Source organism: Silene latifolia, chromosome 7 (assembly GCF_048544455.1).
Source record: "Silene latifolia isolate original U9 population chromosome 7, ASM4854445v1, whole genome shotgun sequence".
Classification (NCBI taxonomy): domain Eukaryota; kingdom Viridiplantae; phylum Streptophyta; class Magnoliopsida; order Caryophyllales; family Caryophyllaceae; genus Silene; species Silene latifolia.
Genome location: NC_133532.1, coordinates 124,506,040 through 124,526,661, shown reverse-complemented (window position 1 = coordinate 124,526,661; position 20,622 = coordinate 124,506,040). Strand labels below are relative to the sequence as shown.

Here is a 20,622-nt window from a genome sequence, read left to right as displayed (position 1 = left end):
CGTCTTTCGTGTTAAAAACAACACTTGTTAAAAGCAAGTTTCCATATTAATACCATTTCCTTAATGGCTAATACATGATTACATAAACGCTAGATGAAAAATACACTACCGCAGCCGTTCAAGCACTCGACAAGGCTACTCGAAAGTCGAAACCAGTATGATACAATCTGCCTACAGCAGTCTATAGATCAGTAACAATGAACACCTAGAGAGTTTATTTACACTCCTGGAAAAAATGATACAATCTTGCCTTAATCAGTCGGAATATTGTTAATTCTAACTTACAGTCTAATTACAATTCACTAGGAGCTAGCTATTTGGAATCGAAATTTGGACACCATTTTCGAGAAGTCCTGCTTCTTCGATTTTCAGCCGATAGATTTCTTTTATCGCTTCATCGATGCTGCATATTATCATCTTCTCTACCTGTTCCATTGTTCAAATTGATTAACAATTCCCTAATTTATGTACCGGAAAAAAAATTGTTCGCTAATTTTCAATATTTAGACTAGAGGAGGAAGGAGAATATTACCTCTAGTTTCAATTCTTTTGCCTTGTGATTATTAGGAAGGGCGCGGATTTCATTGATCACCTTGATGGACTCCGATGCATTTTCAGGTGAGATGAATCCCAATGCAATGTTGACGCAGGACTTCAGAAGTGAAAATCACATCAGACAACGGATTCAATACAAAAAACCGGGGGAAAGAGGGGAGTCACGTTTAACGGACACTAATCTAATCACCAATTTTTTTGTAAAACCGTTTTACAATAACTTGATTACATACCACACCAGATCTCGCGGAAACAAAACCAGAAGGCGCAAGGCGAAGAAGTGGGACTCATGCCAACAAGGCGTGTTGTGTTACAAAACAATGTTATTAAAATTGTACAGCAAAAACACATTTTGGGATTTCGTAAATTCTTGTTTCAGACGGGAAATTTTCCCTTCTGAAATAAGACGGACCAAATGTAGTCATTTTACGGTAAAATGTTACTATTTTCTGATAAAATGTTACCATCATTTTCAAGGTAAAAAGTGACAACTTTAATTATAACATTTTGCCATTAAATGGTTACATTTTATAAAAAAAAATGGTGACATTTATTGTTGGGATTTTAGAGAGGGCAAACAAATAAAGAAATAAAAGCTAGATAGATATAAGGAGGCGAAGGAAAGAGAAATAATAAAACTAAATGAAGAAAAAATATGGAAAGTGCATCGTTCTGCCCATTGTCAGTTGCGCCTTATGAAGGAGATATGCAAAAGGCGAGCCAGAGACATATGGCTAGTGCCATGGTGAGCCTCAGGCTTCTGAAGGCGGGATATAAAAAACACTATTTACTAACAAGGATAATTGTCAATGGTAACGAACAATAGGAAAGAAATCACTAGTCAGAAAGGTCAGATGGTATAAAAATGGTTACTAATGAATTAATGATATAGAAGGGGGTGCGCCAGTTCCGAGTGGAATTGATTTTCACCAAGGTTTGGATAATTCAACAATTATATCTGAAAATGGCTCAAAAATCATTATCTACAAGAAGACAAGAATACCTTAACATTTCTCATCTGGTATGGACATCCTGCTGGAATAAACACTGCTTCTCCAAGGCACTGATTAAACGTCCAGGGTTCAATATCTGAGACAGATATTCACGCAATGAGTTAAACAATCAAACAAGATTATGTTTTTTTAAGGAAGAGAGCAGTGAAGACGATAATCACCAAATTCCTCCTTTAGCTGCATTTTATGAATAGAATCGAGGTAGAAACTTCCATCAAAGATCGGATGAACAACCTAAGCAATTGCCAAATTAAACCACAATGAAAATATCAAACAAAAAGAAAAGAAGGGGTGTCTTCGAAGATTTAGACCATTTAGTAACAGAATTGCTCACATTCTTAGGGAAGTCGTAGTTAACGCTCAATTCGTCTACGTGTTTGTTGATATACTCCAGGAGCTTTGGAATGTCTTGTCTTCGAAACACATCCCAATAGGCCCCACAGGACTCTGAAGACGAGCTTTTATTGCTAAGTGTAGAACTCTCCAGACGCTCAAGACGAGCCATCTCATCTGTAGACTTATCGAGACCACCATTAGTAGTGCCAGAACAAATAACTGAAGCATCAGAATCGGTATCAGAACTCGGAAGTTTTAGAGTTGATTTATCATTCTGGGGGTCAACAGCAGGGGTACCATTGGCGACATGCGAGCAGCATGAAGCACCAACAACTCCATTCTGCACGGCAATCCGTTCGGAGCATTGATCCTGACCTCCTACTTCACTAGAAATTTGAAGTTTTGCGGTTGTTTCATCATCCTGGGGATCAATAGCAGGGATACCATTTGTGACCGGCGATTGGCAAGAGGCGCCAACGACCCCATTTTGCAAGGCACTCCGTTCAGGGCATTGGACCTGACCTCCTACTTCACCAGACATTTCATTATTCATTATCGTCTCATTATTTTCCAGATTATGAGAGCTTTGATCTTGTTTGTTACTCTGTGTTATCAACACCGAGATCTTATTAAGATGCTCCGTGGAACAAGTTGCATCAGCTGCATGAGCTAAGATGTTAACCTGCATAAAAAAAACACCAATGTACAATCTCAGATAATATTGTCCATGTATCCTAGTCCAAATAATTTAAAGGCTAGCAATAGACTAATCGCCTAGTTCACGCAACAATATTATCCCAGTGCTTCAAGGGCTTCTGCAAATAGTGGGTAGAGGGATCAGTTCTATGCATCCTTACTCCTGCGTTAACCACAAGGGAAGACGGCTTCTTGAATGACCTATGATAAAAAATGCTCTGGAAATCTCATAGAAACTAGAAATTCTCAAACATCAAATTTTTCGTATAATATTATAGTCTCCAGAAAGATAACTGAAGTTCGAGGATGCACAACCGTGTACCCTTGAACTTTTACCCCATTGGAGTACCATGGCAAATGTGTCAAAGTTATCTTGCAGTACTAGTATCCTGCAAAGATAGCAATGTTTCTGTCTGACCATTGTACTGTCTAAACATTATTATCTTGTGTCAAAATTTCTGTCCAACCATTGTTCTGAAAGATAAACTGAAGTTCGAGGCCACACAGACGTCTAATGAAAAACTTTGCATAAATAGAGGATAGACAGAAACACCCACCACATCGTAAGAGTTGTAATGCAGCTTAGTCACCAATTCACCCCGGGCAACTACTTCCCGGCTGCCAAATGAGATACATACATGGGGCCCAAGCTTAGAATCTGGAAAGTCCTCTGGCAACTTTCCGGCAATGTTTAGGAGACCTGACCTAGGGTTCGTGTACGCTTGGAGGGGCAACGCATGAATAATCTCACTGTAATGGTCTCCCAAATGTCTCCGTGAAACTGTTGAGGAAAGCTTAGCTTTAACTCTCAAAGTTTTATTCTGTCTAGGTGTACATCCTTCATCTAGGGATCGAGCAAAATACTCCCTTGAGCCGATTTCAACTTCATACCAGTCTGTGCAATTTACAACCTCACTACCAGTCTTATCTACACTATTACTAGGTTTGTTCTCAAGACAGCTACAGAACATTGCTAGCGGGTCCAAGCTCAAGGGTGATGCACGCTGAAGCACATTCCGGACTTTTATAGGATGCCCTTTACGCCAATGTATCTGAAAGTGATCAAGCACATCATACTGATCATCAGAAGAACTTGGGCAATAGATAAAGTTGTCATGTGCCTTTGTTCTTTTTGAAGCTTCGAGAATTTCTTTTTTATTATCAGCTGCCTGAGTGACTTTGGCACATAATGAACACTGTACAGTATCGTCAGTAGAATGTGGGGACTCGAGTCCAGGAAATGTTTCTTTGGCACTAATTTCCAATTCTTTTGTCCAATTCAGGGGGAAAATACATCTCAGATCAAGAAGGCTATTATCACAACCACCAAGCTCCATAGGTGGACATGATATATGCAGACGGGATGCTGAGTCTGATATTGAAGGAACCACGGGGTCCACAGCAGCTTGATCAGCACTGCCATTACTGTGTACAGAGTTGCTCTTATCTATCTTCGCTGAACATTTTCTCAGACTAGGAAGATGTGTTTTCATAACATTGTGAAGTTGGGGATCAGAATTATCAGCGCCCCTAAGACATCCTCCTTGACTGTATTCTCGACAACAACTTATGCAAAGGTTGTATGAACAATTGGGGCAACTTCTGTGAAAATCCAGTATTGGAGTCTTGCAGTTATTACTGATCCAGAAAAAAAGGTGAAGGAAAAATAAGGAACACTGTTTAAAAATGGCCAAAAAGTTCAGAATTCCAAACAAAACTTCAAACAGCACGAACATACCAGCAACACTGATCCCTGCAGCCAACATCTGCTTGTCGAATCTCAACTTCAGAAAGGTCCTGCCCTGTCATCATGACATTATTTCTAAGCTTCAGAAAAGGATGGAAATTGACAACAACAACAACATCAAAGCCTTAATCCCAAAATGATTTGGGGTCGGCTGACATGAATCATCCTTTGGAACCGTCCATGGTTGAACGCACACCTCAATGCGAAAAAATAGAAAAGAAAAAGTGAAAAACAGAAGGAGAGTGAAACATAATACAAAAGCCAGGTAAACTTGTAGGTTTTAAAATCGAAGTCCGGATTTCTTTTATAAAAACTTAGAATTTAAATCGAGAATAAAGATTAAAACGATTTTGAAAACTGAAGTAAAACTTAAGGGCCGGAATACCTTAAAAGTGGAAATTGACAATGAAACAAAAAATTGAAATGCATACATCACAGAAAAATTTATCGCAGAGGTGTCAGCTAGCACAGCTAGTAGAGTCATTGAGGTCTAAGGAGTGGTACTCAAAACTCAGGATCATACACCGAAGAAATGCAAACATATACATTTATGTTCTATAAACCATAATGACCTTTAAATCTTGCTTCTGTCTCCGTCTCAACATTTTGCTCCTGGTTTATCTGTTCAAGAATGGGAATAAGCAATGTGATCAAGTACTGCAACTGGTGGAATTTGCTTCCCTTGGGAGTCCTCTTCTCGGTTTCCTAAACAATTTATATATGCACACCATCAGAATGCAGATGACCAGCTCATTAAGGATTAAGTACGTGGAAGAGCACACACAAACAAAAAAAGCTGTAAAAGGTTCATTAACAACCTGGGTACTTGCATCCTTTGATCGAGTCGCACAACACGTCTTACAGTCACAACTTCCACAACAAACAGGGCATTTAACTTTAACTTCTTCTGGATCTGTGCCCCTGAAGAGTTGCCATCAAATGCAGATATATTAACAACGCTTACATTACTGATACACCAGCTAGACTTAGGACACAGCTTGATTGTCTAAATACAGTCAAGTGTCAATGTGAAATCCAGTACAAGAACAAGCAACAGCGACATTGCAAAACCAAATATCATAGGATGCCAAACATCCAAGGAAAGTTCAAGTTTATACAACATTCAACTGTTCTAAAAATACAGCACACATGCTGTACATATGCTATCTCTTGGACTCAAAAGAGAAAAGTCATCTTTGATCTTTCCAGCCTTAAGTAAGATAAAAGGTTGGAGAACGCAACGGATTGCTTAACCATTCACACAATCAGAGAAAAGTCTGATCCTCTAGTTGTGTACTTCCTCCGTCCCGGTCAATTGTTGTCCTTTGGTTTTGGCACAAAGACCAAGGAAAGAGGAAGGGACCAATTACTAAATGACAAGTGGAACAAATGGAGTGTGAATGATCAAATTACTCATAAAGTTTATTCTTAAAATAGAAAAGACAACAATTGACTGAGACACCCCAATATGGAAAAGTACAACAAATGACCAGGACAGAGGGAATAATATTTACTAGCCTATCATTCTATCATGATATCCGTCTTCAAATGACGGCATGTTACATAACATAGTATGCAATCAATTCAGAAAGACGTAAAGATACATACACCGTAGTTAGCATCAGGGAACTCAAAGGACAATACATCAACAAACAAAAACCAAAACCAAAATTAAAATAACACGCAGTTCTGCATTATCTATCCTCGCATTCAGAATTCAGAACAACGTGAAATGAATACTCGTGTTCAACCAACAATGTAGACTTAATGGCTATTTGTTCGACTATGCGCAACATATTTGATTAATATGTACCTCTCTTTGATGCATCCGGCACAAAAGAAAAGCTTCCTGCAGCTCAAACATTTGGTTAAACTCAAACTTTCACTGTTTTGACACCAATGACATTTCTTCTTTCCACCATTCTTTACTTTCCCTAAATTTCCAGCAAATGGAACAACCTGGAATTAAACACGAAAAAAGGCCATAACTAATCTCAGTACAAGTAAACTACAATCATTTGTAACATAAGTGCATCTTTTCTATGGAAAAGTCTCAAATGTTAGACAAACTAAGGCGGCCTTATATAAAAATATTGCGCACTAACTTATATACACCTACAACAAAGCAGTTCACAGATTGCCACATCAATCAGTATACCTTCAATGGCCCAACAGGAGAGGGCTCAATGTTCTTAGACCGAAACCGTCTCTTAGCTACAGAATTGGAAGATTGCACTCCAACCTTAATACCCAAAGACCCGGCATTCTCCAAAATTTGCGCAGGGGGTGCAGGAGGGATTTCCATCAACCCGTATGGCAAATCCCTAGTAATCTCCCCAGAATGACTATTATTAACAGATTTGACACCACCCTTTTTATTCTGCTCAATAATCTCCCTCCTCAAAAACACACGAATCAACTCCGCCTTCATCCTCTTCATCCCTTTATCCGAATTATTCTCCAAAGTCTCCAACGCCCTCTTCTTCTTCAACCTCTTCTCAATCCTCTCACCATCATCCCCTTTTTGTAACTTCAACGACTCAGGCACGGTTATCCTCTTCTGCCTCAACTTCCCTTGCTCATAATGTATCTCACACATTGTCTTCCCATTCCAAACCCTTCTCTTACACCTCCAATCTCGCCCATCCGTCCTCTTACACCTCCAATCCTCCTCATCCTCCTCCTTCTCTCCCTCTCCCCCTCCCCCTTCCCCTTCCCTCCCCTCAGCCTCAGCCACCGCCACATCCGCCACCATATCTAACTTACTCAACATACCCTCCTCCTTTTCACTCTCTACCTCCTCCTTCACTACCATCAATTCACACCCACTCACACCCTCCTTCTCTTTTTCCTCCACCTTCTTCGCCTTCTTTCTCTTCTTCACCACCGCCTTTTCCTTTTCACCTACATTCGCCTCCTTGATATCAATAAGCCTAATCCCCTTAAAATGTGCCTCACATAGCGTTTGTCCATCCACAACCCTCCTCTTACACCTCCAATCCCTCCCATCGTTCCTCGTACACCTCAACTCATCCGGCAACCCTTCCTCCACTGCAAACCTCTTCTCCCCCACCACTCCCACATCCTTCACTTTCTCTTTCTCTTTCTCTTTCTCTTTCCCTTTCCCTTTCCCATTCCCTTTCCCTTTCCCCTCGACTTTCCCGTCCGTCTTAACCCTAGCCCTAGTCAAATGATCCTCACACATCGCATACCCGTCTTTCGCCACCTTCCCGCACCTCCACCCTTTCCCACTATCCCTACTACACCTCACCACCTCCCCCGTAACCTCCCCCTCCTCCGCATTTCCCGGCCTTTTCGTCCGTGGGCCCCGCATTGCCGCCGCATCAACACTAACAATACCCACATCCTCCCTCTCCCCTTCCTCCACGTCAGCACCAATACCCACATTCGGCCTCTTCGTCCTCGGGCCCCGCATTGCCACCGTCACATCACCACCACCAACATTCTCTCTCTCCTCCACGTCACCACCACCACCACCACCAATATCCACATTAGGCCGTTTCATCCGTGGGCCCTTCTTCACCACCGCCACGTCACCACTACTCAACATCCCATCTTCTCTCTCCTCCAGCTCATCACCACTACCACCAACACCAACAACCCCGGGTCTCTTCACCCGTGGACCCCGCATTCCGTCATCACCCGCCACGTCAGCACCCACATTAGGCCTCTTCACTCGTGGGCCCCGCATTAACGACGAAGACGGCGGAGTTGACGTGTCCTCCGCTACCACCGCCGCCACATCAGCAGCACGTGCAACAGTCACAGCCTTAGGCACCGGAAGAGCAAGCATAGCCTCGACTTTCTCAGTCGGAGTACTAGAGCCGTCGTAGGGTTCGGGTTTGACCCGGATCCGGATCCGAATAGGTTTAGTAGGGGTAGTAGAAGAAGAGGGATTTTCGATGCTTTTAGGGGTAGAACTGTTATTATTATTATTATTATTATTATCTTTGATTTTAGGGGTTTTTTTCTGGGCGGAAACCCGGTTCAGATGCGGGTCACAAAGGGTTTTTCCGGGTAAAGCGAACCGTTTACACCGCCAACCACGACCGTCGTTACGCTTACAACGAAGATCGTCTGGTGGTATTGGTTCTTTCTCAACCTCCATTAAAGGGTATTTTGGTAATTTTACAGTATCAAAGAAAAGCGGTGAGAGATGAAGAAGATGTGGTTGTATGATGATACTGAAGAAAGAAAGAAAGAGAGAAGAAAAAATAAGGGTTTGTGGAAAAAAATTGCAGGCGTATTTAGGTATTCTGTGTAAAGATCTGCAGAAAGAGGATTTCTTGTGTCTTTTGGTAAGGCTTTGATTAGCCGAGACGGTTTTAAGTTAAGACGTTTTTTTTAAAAAAGAAAACGATAAATGGAAAGGTCTTTACTCTTTACTTGCACATTGTATGGAAAATCATACCAGAATATCATCAGTAATATATAAACAGTACTATCAGCCCATTTGTAAGTTGGATATTGATTTTTATTTTTATTTTTTTCAGGAAAATATTGGTTTTGTGATAACAGTATATGTGGCTTTATTTGCTGTTGTTTTGGTGGTGATGATATATAGTGATACATTTCCTGTTGCTGGTGATCAGCATTAATCAAGTATCGCCGGAGTATAGATTAGTTCGTCAGTCGAAAGGTATTGAGACGGAAGTCGACGATGAATGGATAGTATAATTAGTATGGTGTTAACTTTTTCGTGGATTTTGAGTGATTATTTTTTCATGTCGAGGAAATTGAATATAGATTGGAAGTATCGTTATTTAACGACTTTGTTGATTAAGTTCGTTAGCATCTAAATAAGCCGAGTGATAAGCTAATATAGTAGGTTTTAGGTTTTAGGTTATTTCATCAATATTGTTCATCAACAGTAGTGTACTGTTTCTTTCCAATTTAGCGCAAATTTGTGAGTTTATAGCTTTAAGATACAATGTAAAACCGTCTCACGCAATATAATTTGAAAAGAGGGAAAGAAGATTGACCAAAGTACATGGTAATTTGAAAAAGAAGAGGGGTGGATAAATAAATAAATAGAAAGACAGTTGCTGTCACAATTTCCCAATCAGAAAAGCTCTGAATGCTGCTCATTAGTCTCATCTAGCATGCATTATGCAGTATACACTATTCAGACATGTGACCTAACATGATCGATCATGTACTTTTAGGCTTTACATTTTGGGCTAAACTTTGGGTATAATCAATCAATGGCCCATTAACATGAATTCAACCCAACCTTTATTGTTTTGCTCTTAAACATGAATCTTAAGTGATTCTTCCAAGTTAAGGAGCATTGTGATAATAACAATAAGGTTAAGGTTAGGTTCAAGTGTTCAACCCACTTAAGTTATGCTCTTTTGGACTTTATTTTATTTTATTTTAGTTCAGTTCAATTTAGTTATTTTTTCACAAATTAATTGTTTGATATGTTCTTTTCGGCTAAAATGAGCTGAGCTAAACTGAACTGAAATAAGAGTGAATTTGTGAAGAGATGAGCTGAACTGAACTGAATGAAGTTGAACGAAATGAAGTGAATAAAGCTGAAATTAAGACCAAAAGAATAGGGTCTAAGTTCAGTTCAACTCAACTTCATTAAGCTCAGTTCAGCTCTTTTCAACTGAAAAGAACATAACCTTAATTTAACTCTCCTTGAAATAATTTCGCAACGTAGTTATAATCGAACAACAGTTCATCTGAAAATAAGTGAACATCGACACAAATAACAGCTCATCAAAACATATTGTGGTATTCAAAACATGCTTTAGAAAAGCGAAGTTATTAAAATAATGCTCTCACATAATGAGTGATAAAGTAAGTTGATCTTTGGTCAACATATAAAGTCTTAAAACTCCCCTCCTTCAAACCATGGATTATGAATCATGTTCAACATCCTTTGATGTTTCAAAAATATTAGCAAAATATATGGGGCAAATCCTCATAATCTAATATCTTGAACTTGTCTTCAATCTCATTTTCGATGTCATAGACACCAAAACCGGTATCATGATCACACATTTGCGGGAATAAAGGATGATCACGGTATATAAATCCTCTTGAGCTAATAAACCTACAAAAACTCATCCTATCTAACAAAATGCAATTTCCTCTTCCTTTTCTATCAACAATAATACTAAAGGAAAAACTTGACATCACGTAAAATACATGTTTACCTATACCTTTAACTTGCACCCATCGCGATCCTTTCAATTGGAAAATCTTGATTTCATTGGAAGATTTATGATGGTCGAGGACGAGATTAGGGGCTAACATGTACAATTCCCCTGATGCCTCGACTAAACGCATCCTTCCTCCAACGAAATTAAACCCCTTGGGGGGTCGAACAACTTGTCTCATGGTTACGGACTTAAAGTCCATAACATAAGCACTACCGTATTTGTCAACCACCCATAAATTGGCCTCATAGTTGATAATGTCGTCGAATTTTGAACTGGTTATCGATTTCCACTCCATAAGTTGAGTACTTAAGAAATTCACTTCACCCGATGACATTAACGCTACCACAATTAAATCAATCTCGTCTTTTTTCCCGGTATAATTAGGGTTCACACGTAAAGGAATTTTTGCAATATTGTCGTACGATATCAACAAGATTTTATCAACAAGGATATTTGGTCCAGCCCATGGACCGACGACTAAATTCCTTCTTTTATTTGAACTAACAATGCTAATAAAATGACCCGTAAAAAGCGAGTTAACAGAACATTGCTGCATGTCCAGGAACGCCATAACTTTTTGAAAAGTGCCATACGGGGCATTCTCGTAAAAGGGTATAAGCGAATACAATGACGACCCTATACTTTCAAAAACTACGATCCTCACCGGGTTTTTTCCCGGTAAATGTAGGTAGCCGGTTCTTTCCGTGATGACAAAGTGGTACCTCCGGTCATCGATAGGATTGCCAGGTGGTGAAGGTATCCGAAGTGGGAAGAGGTCGGACGCTGGTGGAAGATTCGACCGCCAAGAATTGCATGTGGACCGAAATCGAACCAAATCGAGTCGAGTTTTTAATCGTTTTCCAATTTCTCCCCATAATTCTGGTGGGAGACGTTCAAGTATAGACTCTTCTGCTTCTTTGGCAACTTTTTTCATTTAAAAATATTTGAAGTGATATATTACGAGTATATGAATGTTGTATTTGTATATGAAGTATATATATTAGGGTTGAAGGTTTGAAGCATGGTATGGCCGACTCGACATAAATTTTGCTAGATAGATATTCAATTTAACACAAATTATATACTTCTGTTTTTGGTAAATTTTTCGTTTAAAAGTACCAATATATTTTTGGGGCGTTTGATTTAACAAGTCGGAAATTCAGAATGGATTGGAATGGAGTTTGATAGTACACCGGAAGCAGGGGTGTCTAAGGCCACGGGCAACCACGGGCATGGGAACCGGGCCTCCGCTTTGGACACCGGATTACAAGCTTTTATTAATGAAATTCAATACAAACATCGAACTATAATAGACTTGTGCATTTATATTTGGGGCCTCATTTTCCTGTATCGCACTGGGCCTCCATTTGTTTTAAGACGCCCCTGACCGGAAGCGAAGTATGCGATTTTCTAAATCCATATTTGTGTAATGTTGTTGGGTTCATGTGAATTTATAAAAGGGGGAATGAAGTTTGATTCCGAGGGAAGAGGGTGGGTATGAGTAGACCTGTACTCGGACCGGGCTGACCAGATTCTCTTAGCTTTGTCAAACCCGGGTTAGGTCAAGGGGAGGGCGGGCTTAATAGGGCTGGGATGTGCTTGACCTGGGCCAGGACCCGATGCAGGCCAAGCACGAGGCGGGTTGCGATTTTAGGATACGGGCCAAGTCCGGCCAAGTTGCATAAAATAATGGGCCAAGGCAGGTCGTGTTAGCCCGTGCCGATGGCCAACTGCCTAGCTCTAGGTATGAGATTCCGAGGGAAGAGGAGTGAAGTTAGAATTCATTATCTAACTTCATTCCAAATTACCCCAACCAACCAATAATGGAATGGATCAAATTCATTCCATTCCATTTCATTCTAAGATAGTCAATAAAACGCCCCTAATTTTTACAATAATTAAGGAAAGGGTAATAGAAATGATAAGAGTTCAAGATCGTCTAATGAATTTGAAAGGTAAAGGGAGGTTGGGTGATTATTCGGTGTTCCCTTGTGTATTTCTTCCTAATGATGTGGTGAATAGTGTTGTATTTATAGTGGTCACTTGGCTTGAGTGGTAATTCTCTCCATTTTCTATCTACGGAACTGATTGCTTTCTGTTAATATCGAACGGTTCAAGATTTATGCAAGGAAATAAAGGTATAATAGGCTGTAGAGGGGAAAATATTATTAAATGAGTTAGTAAGAGGAAATTGAGAGGATCCTAATTGACTTAGGGCACTAGCAATATAAGGTTTGTCAAGGGTTTGTAAGATGACATGTCCTCTATTTTTGAGGTTTGTCTACAAACCTTATATTGTTAGACATAAGTGTTGAGGTTTGTAGTTAGAGCATCCACAATAGACGAACCTATGAAGAGGTTTGACACATGACCAAATTAACAAACCTCTTCAATAACAAACTCATACATAACAATAGACAAACATTTTAAAGGTTCTTATTATATGACCCACATAAAAAGTTATGGGTTAAAAAATAAAATAAAACTATTGTGATTTGAGCAAAGTAACCACTGGAGAACAAAATACACTAACTTTTAGGGACCACCGTGTGCTATGTCATCTCACAAACCTGTATACAAATATATAACCATTCTCATGTATGAACCTCAACCCCCATTCTCAACAATAGAGAGGTTTGTCAACAAACCTCTAAAAAATACACAAACCTTTGTTGACAAATCTCTATTGTGGATGCCTTTAAGAAGGGTTACTTGATTGTATGCTGGTTTGTAGAGAAAGAGTGTGAGGGAAGGAATAATAATGTGGGCCACGTCATGAACTTTGTAAAGGTTTATCTATTGTTAAGATGAGTAAAATTAATCTATTTGATTGATGAAGGGTATTGTTCGAAAATTTTATAGAAAAATGTCTATGAAAAAGTAAAACTTGTACATAAATAAGCAACTACTCCCTCCATTCAACTCCATACTAGACATATTTCATTTTCATCCATTCAACTCCACACTACAACTTTCTAAAAAAAAGGATTGGTAAATAACCATTTTATCCTAATTAAAACAACTTATTTACATAAATTGCCACTCATACCTAGACCTGGTAAAAGCAACCCGATCCGATTGACCCGACCCGAAAAAGCTGACCCGAAAACCCGAATTGACCCGACCTGATCCGTATATGACCCGAGCTTTCTTGACCCAAATTGTCCTGACCTGAAAATGACACGATCCGAAACCACCAAGCCCTAAAATGACCCGACAAAATATAACTCTAATTGAACCGAAAAGACTTGAAATGAAAATTTCTCTATTATTCATTGACCCGAAAATGACCCGACTCGAAACAACCCGACCCGCTTGACCCGGAATTGACCCGACCAACAAACCCGAAACAGACCCGAAACCCGAATGACTCGTCCCGACTCTAGTTAACCCGAAATCAATGAGAAACCCGACCCAAACCCGACCCGTTGTCCCGTTTTGCCAGGTCGTCATACCCCATTAAACCCCACCTTTTCTTACTAATAAAGCAATTTATTTACCACAATTTGTACCTTTAATAGTTTTCTAATTTTTTCTTAAATTTTTTGAAAAATAATACTGTATAGTGGGGAGTTGAATGGAGGGAGTATTGTAACAACAAATTTTGTATAGCTATAACTGAAATACAAAACAAGGAAACAAAATGAGTTTTTATTAATATCAGAAAAGTTCGTGTACAAATCTCTAATAATCCTCTGATTCTAAACAAATAGGGTACGCGTGTAGAGGGTGTATGTATTCTACGCGCGACGTTGACTTGTATTCTTGAGAGGGTCGAACGACTTGAGTCTCTCTTGAATGTTTGAATGTTTGAACATTCGAGCTTGAATGTTTGAATATTCGAGTTTGAATGTTTGAGTTTTCTTGCGCAGGCGGCACGAATTTGTTGTGCTTGTTGACTGCTTACGTTGAATTTCACGAGATTTCCAGAGAGAATTCCAGAGCTTTTCTTTCCTTCAAGTTTTTCTCCCTTTGGTAATGAATAAGCTTGGGGTATTTATAGATAAAAAGCTGGGCTTTTCCTCGGGTTTGGTCACAGGCCCATTTCTCGGCCCATTCGCAATTTTAGCCCAATTTGACTTCTGTTTGGACCCGAATAACTCAGAATGACCCAAATTTGATTTAAAAGGGACAAAAATAATAATTAAATTGAGTAATATATTTATTATTAACCCAAATTAATTAACTTCTGTATTTTCGACATTTAAATAAAATTTTAATGCCTACAAATTGCCCCCTCGAGACTTTGTCATGCCCACTTTCGAAGTGTTTTAGCGTGGCGGGGTCTCGACACATTCTTTTGGTTTGACTTGGAAGTCGACGGCTATCCATCATGTTGCATCGATAGCATTTTTTTTGGCCATCCTGTCATTGTCTGACTTGGCGGATAGCATTTGAATTTTTCGTCACCTTGGTCATTTTGTAACCTTGACGAATTGCACTTAAATTTATGTCACCCTGGTCATTTTGTAACCTTGACGGATGACACTTGAATTTATGTCACCCTGACCATTTTGTAACCTTGACGGATAACATCTGGATTCATGGTCTCACAACATCTTATTTATTCTTTTGAGTATATTTGCAAGTGGCCATTTCTTTTGCAATTCTTTACGTAACACAAGAAGCTTACCTCGTGATTACCTAGCCATGACCTCATGTGTAAAAATGTTGCAAAATTAAATTTGTTTAACAAACTTCTCCAGTGCTTCATCCTTTATCCAATAAAAAACAAAAAGTGGATGTTATTGAATTCTTTAGTCAATTGAAAACATGCTTTCATGGTATTGGGGCGGCGAAAAAAAAAAGCTCTCTGCTTTGTTGCTTTGTTGCTTTCTTACACCCATGTTTACTATAAATATCTCTCTATATTTCCATCAAAGACATAGGAGTCTGTCAAGTACAACAGTCTCACGACTTCAATTATAGAACACTTTCAAAGAGAATAAAAGTGGTATAAAGCCTTCTTTATTTCCTTTCTTTCTTTTCACTTCAATAACTCATGTTCTCTGATATAATCATTTTTTTGTTTGTCTTTGCAACTTGTACGTTCATTGCCATCAGCTAAGTATATACTTGCTTCTTCCGGCTTTTATCAACTTTTCATGTGCTTTGAAAATCATTCTTTAACATGCTTTAATAAATTGTTCGCATATGTTTGTTGCAGCGGTCGATCAGTTTGACATGATCATGAAGCTTTATCGGTCGATGACCAGATTACGCCTCAAAAATCGTAACTGACGATCGGGACACAAAAAGATCACATTAATTTTTTTTTTTTTTTTTTTTTTTTTTTTTTTTTTTTTGAGGCGTCTTTGTATGAAAAATCATAGTCACTTTTTTTTTTTTTTTTTTTTTTTTTTTTTTTTTTTTTTTTAAACAAGTGACGTCTTACCATATGACTTTTTTTTTTTTTTTTTTTTTTTTTTTTTTTTTTTTTTTTTTTTTTGATAGTTTGATACCCTTGCTTTTTCAGGGTCGTCATGGTATACTTCAAGGAGCTTTGCAACAAAGATCTTACCTACCTTGCCATAGTCGACCATGAAAAAGATGATGCAAATTCCGGAACCCGCTTTGTTACTCGCCAATCCTTGCGCTCTTCCAAAGGCGAAGCTAGTGTGGTCAACAAACATTGTTTCGATCCTGAAATGTCATCAAAGTTCGATATTGCCAAGTCGGATGTGACAGCCCGTTTTCTTCTAAAGAGCACCTTCAAGACAAAGGCCGACGAATATTCCACCTATCCCTTACTTGGACGGAGAATAATTGCTTTGATCAATGAAGTGGGGCTCTAACAACTTGAAGACTTACGGAGAGTCAAGACATACTGCTGGATATTGGGAGTGGACCGAAGATGTGCTTGCTCGCTTAGGTGATATCCTTGAAATCTCTTCCATCAGCTCGGCGATCAACGCATCATTGTACTCATATGACAAACATGTGCCGGTAATGCGCGCTTTCTTTGAAGCTTGGTGCCCTACCGCAAACACCCTTCATACCAGAGAAGGAGAACTGTTCATTTCTTTGTGGGAGAATTCGAGACTTTCTGGATGACACATTTTGGTTTCTCATCAAGCAACGCACTTGTCTTGTCAGACGCAAGAGGATTTTAAGCCACTCCTGGTTGGGTTGTTTAAGTTCTTTTCCAAGTTATGAAGCAAGCTACATGTCGCGTTGGCCATCAAGCATTTGAGGCATCCCGGGTGGATCATTTCAAGACTTGACCGTGGATCGATTGGATACTTCAACTGACTCCAAGGATTGCGAGAAATTTTTAAAGTTGGAGCATAAGTTCGATTCTCCTCCAAGTTATCAAGAAGCAAGCAATGGACCGTCCCAACGATGATTGGAGAGTTTGATGTATTCCCTGCGAGTTATTTCGATTTCTTATTGGAGACATCATGCAAAGAATGAACTTGCCCATGGACCGTTGAAGACCGTGAGAGATGTCAAGGAATCCAAGGTAGATGCCAAGAATGTAGCTGGCCTGTTGACCGGGAGAGATGTTGAGGAATTCGAGGCGGAACACTTCGATACTCGCTAGACCAGTCTATCGCATGAGGCATTCAACCTACTCCCATCAACCCGTCACGCAGTGCGAGATTTGTTTAAAGGACTTTGCAAGGCTCTCTATGTCCATGTGGAAGGAGTGCGATGAGCCATATGAAGCAGTGCTTGGAGGATTTGGACATGAACGATGTTCCTTGAAGCTTGCTTGATCGAGAATCATGGATAACTGAAGGATCACCGTCAACTACTCATGGTCTACACTTGTTCGATGGATGGCAAGACATTTGGAGATCTAGAAGATACGAGAACATCTTTTTTCCTTAAGGCAAAATTCGCCAATGATCAAGATTGTCCTTGTCCTTAAAGATCGATCGATTTGAAGTTTATTTAGCCGTGCAAAGTTTAAGCTCTTGCGGGCAAGGAGCGATTTGAGAGGTTCGAAATTTTGGTGTGGCTGCATTTAAACAAAGTGTTTGTTCAAACTGCCTACGTACTCGCAAAGTGACTATTGAGGACAAATTGCAAGATCAAGCCAACGTAGTTCAGGGAAGGATTTTTTTTTTGTTTGGGGATGTGGCTGCACCTAAGTAAATGACTTACTCAAGTTGCCTACGTACTCGCAAAGTACCCAAGTACTCTACAAGATCAAGCCTACGTAGTTCATAGAAGGATTTTGTTCTTTTTTTTTTGTTTTTTTTGTTTTTTTTTTTTTTGTGTGTGTTTTTTTTTTTTTTTTTTTTGGTTTGTTTGTTTTTTTTTTTTTTTGAGTTTTATTTTGGTATGCAGTTTAGCCTCATACTTAGGAGCTTATGCAGTTTAGCCTCTTGCTTAGGAGTAGTAGCGCTTCAAGAATTTTCCGTTGATCGGTCCTACATGAACACCGTCTTCATCAACAATCTTATAAGCACCATTGGTGTATACCTCTTGCACGACATATGGCCCATCCCACTTAGAAGTGAACTTGCCTTTAGGTTTGTGAGAAGTAATGATCGGCCTTCTTACAGCGAGCACCAAGTCTCCTGCCTGAAAAGATCGAGGGCGCACCTTTTTGTTGAATGCGCGTGACAACCGTGCTTGATAACACTGTAACTTTTGTTGTGCTTGCAACCTTTTCTCGTCTAAAGCTTCCAACTCTTCCAAGCGCAGCTTGTCATTGTCATCACTTGTAAGTTCTTCATGAATGGCAACTCTTAAAGATTGAATTTGAACTTCTAACGGCAGCACGGCTTCAACTCCATACACCAACGCATACGGGGTTGCTTGAGTAGGTGTCTTGTATGTAGTACGATAGGCCCACAATGCCTCACCGATTCTCTCATGCCAATCACGCTTTGACTTCGCCACCACTTTTCTCAACAAATTGCATAGCGTCTTATTAAAAGCTTCAGCTAAGCCATTTGCCGGAGCATTGTACATGGAAGACTTGTATTGTTTAAATTTAAACTTTTCAGCAAGACTTCTCATCAACTTGTTAAAGAATGGCTTGCCATTATCAGTTATGATGCGTTGTGGTACACCATACCGAAAGATGATTTGAGTGCGAATGAATTCAACAACAGTTTCCTTTTTTACTTCACGTACACTGACAACTTCTGCCCACTTTGAGAAATAATCTGTTGCAGCGAGGATATATTCATGCCCATTTGATGCTTTTGGAGCGATGGGTCCTACAACATCTAGTCCCCACATTTCGAAGGGCCATGATGAAATGGTAGGATGCAAGGGTTCTGGAGGTTGGTGTATGAAATTTGCATTAAACTGACAAGCATCACACTTCTTCGCAAAGTCCATGCAATCTTGCACCATGGTTGGCCAATAGTACCCCATTCTTTTCACATGATCATGAAGCTTTGGACCGGATTGGTGAGCGCCACAAACACCCGAATGAGCTTCGTACATGGTTTCAGAAGCTTCAGTTTCGCCAAGACATCTTAGCCATTGCCCGAGGAACGATCGTCTGTAAAGTGTTCCCTTATAATATATGAACCTTGGAGCACGACGACGAATCTCTACCTTATGTCTAGGGTCATCAGGAAGCTTTTGATGTTCCAATAAATCGATGATAGGTTGTCGCCAATCATCATTATCGACTTGGTAGACACTAATCATGTTAGATGACTCTGCAATTTCTCCTCCTTCTAGCGGCGGTTCTAGCGGCGGTACTACCCAACGGTTGCAAACTGGAATTGTCGTGACTTCCTCTGCCCCCAGTGCCAAAGTGGCTGCAAGATTAGCAAGCGCGTCAGCCAACTTATTGGCATTCCTAGGCACATGTCCAATGTGAACACAATCCAACTTGTTAAGTAACCGGATTGCATATTGATGGTAGGGAATGAGATCATCTTTCTTCACTTCGAATTCATCAAGGACTTGGTTCACTACCAACAAAGAATCCCCGTAGATGTCTAAATCTTTGACCCCTATTTCAATCGCCATTTGAAGTCCTAAGATTAAAGCTTGATACTCTGCCACATTGTTTGAGCACAGTTCAGTGAGAACAAAGGAGTAAGGCAACACATGACCTTCGGGAGACAAGAATACAACACCAGCTCCGGCTCCATCACGTCTTGCTGCACCATCAAAATACATTTGCCATGGCGGAAGTACATCCACATAGAATATCTCTTCTCCAGGAAGATCATCTTGAAGTTCCCATTTCGCGGGGACTGGATGATCAGCAAGGAAGTCAGCTAAAGCTTGCCCTTTGATGGCTTTTTGAGGCACGTGGACCAAGTCATACTGTTTGAGTAGAACTGCCCACTTTGCTAGACGACCGGACAAGACTGGCCTTGAGAGTATATACTTGATAGGATTATCCTTTGAAATTACATGGACGGTATGTGCCTGCATGTAGTGCCTTAGTTTTTGAATTGCGAAGACCAAAGCCAAGCATATTTTCTCGATTTGAGAGTAATTCAGTTCAGCTCCCACCAAAGTTCGACTTAGGTAATAAAGAGCCCTCTCCTTCTTATCTTCATTCTCTTGAGCACATAATGCCCCCAGTGAACGTTCTTGTGCAGCGATGTAGAGGATAAAAGGCCTTCCTGGAACTGGTGCCCCCAACACAGGTGCAGATGACAAGTACTTTTTGATACTTTCAAAGGCATTATGACATTTGTCATCCCATTGGAATATAGCATCCTTTTTCATAAGATGACTGAATGGCTGGCAGCGTCCCGCGAGGTTAGAGATGAATCTGCGAATATAAGCCAAGCGACCTTGTAGACCACGAAGCTCCTTCAAATTTTTAGGCTCTGGCATTTCTTGAATTGCCTTGATCTTTGATTGATCAACTTCAATTCCTCTATGTCGTACCACGAATCCTAAGAATTTCCCCGAAGTAACTCCAAAGGCACATTTGAGCGGATTCATCTTGAGTTGGCATTTTCGCAGTCTTTCAAGACGATGCGAAGGTCGTTGATATGGTCTTCTCTTTTCTTGGACTTAACCACAACATCATCAACATAGCATTCAATTTTTTTGTGCAACATGTCATCAAATATCCTTTGCATAGCACGTTGGTATGTTGCTCCTGCATTCTTGAGACCAAATGGCATAACTTTGTAGCAAA

General features: G+C 39.9%; 2 protein-coding genes across 2 annotated transcripts; both read right to left on the bottom strand.

The window, feature by feature from the left end:
- Window positions 1-14: 14 nt before the first annotated feature.
- On the bottom strand, window positions 15-8,665 carry LOC141592964 (lysine-specific demethylase JMJ28-like). Its single transcript, XM_074413873.1, has 11 exons — window positions 6,506-8,665; window positions 6,161-6,306; window positions 5,166-5,268; window positions 4,920-5,052; window positions 4,339-4,402; window positions 3,158-4,238; window positions 1,903-2,586; window positions 1,730-1,802; window positions 1,559-1,644; window positions 533-652; window positions 15-426 (listed from the first exon to the last, which is right to left on the bottom strand). The coding sequence occupies exons 1-11, from the start codon at window positions 8,474-8,476 to the stop codon at window positions 310-312; spliced, it is 4,578 nt and encodes a 1,525-aa protein (XP_074269974.1). The 5' UTR covers window positions 8,477-8,665; the 3' UTR covers window positions 15-309.
- A 1,610-nt stretch (window positions 8,666-10,275) lies between these two features.
- Window positions 10,276-11,475, bottom strand: LOC141590698 (F-box protein SKIP23-like). The gene has a single exon (XM_074411266.1). It carries the CDS (start codon window positions 11,473-11,475, stop codon window positions 10,276-10,278), a length of 1,200 nt encoding a protein of 399 aa, XP_074267367.1.
- Between the last annotated feature and the right edge of the window lie 9,147 nt (window positions 11,476-20,622).

Coding starts and splice junctions, on each gene's coding strand:
- LOC141592964 (XM_074413873.1), bottom strand. CDS start 8,476: ATGGAGGTTGAGAAAGAACCAATACCACCAGACGATCTTCGTTGTAAG. Junction 2,587..3,157: donor ATTACAACTCTTACGATGTG/GTGGGTGTTTCT, acceptor TTTTTTATGCAG/GTTAACATCTTAGCTCATGC. Junction 427..532: donor CAAAAGAATTGAAACTAGAG/GTAATATTCTCC, acceptor ACAATGGAACAG/GTAGAGAAGATGATAATATG.
- LOC141590698 (XM_074411266.1), bottom strand. CDS start 11,475: ATGAAAAAAGTTGCCAAAGAAGCAGAAGAGTCTATACTTGAACGTCTC.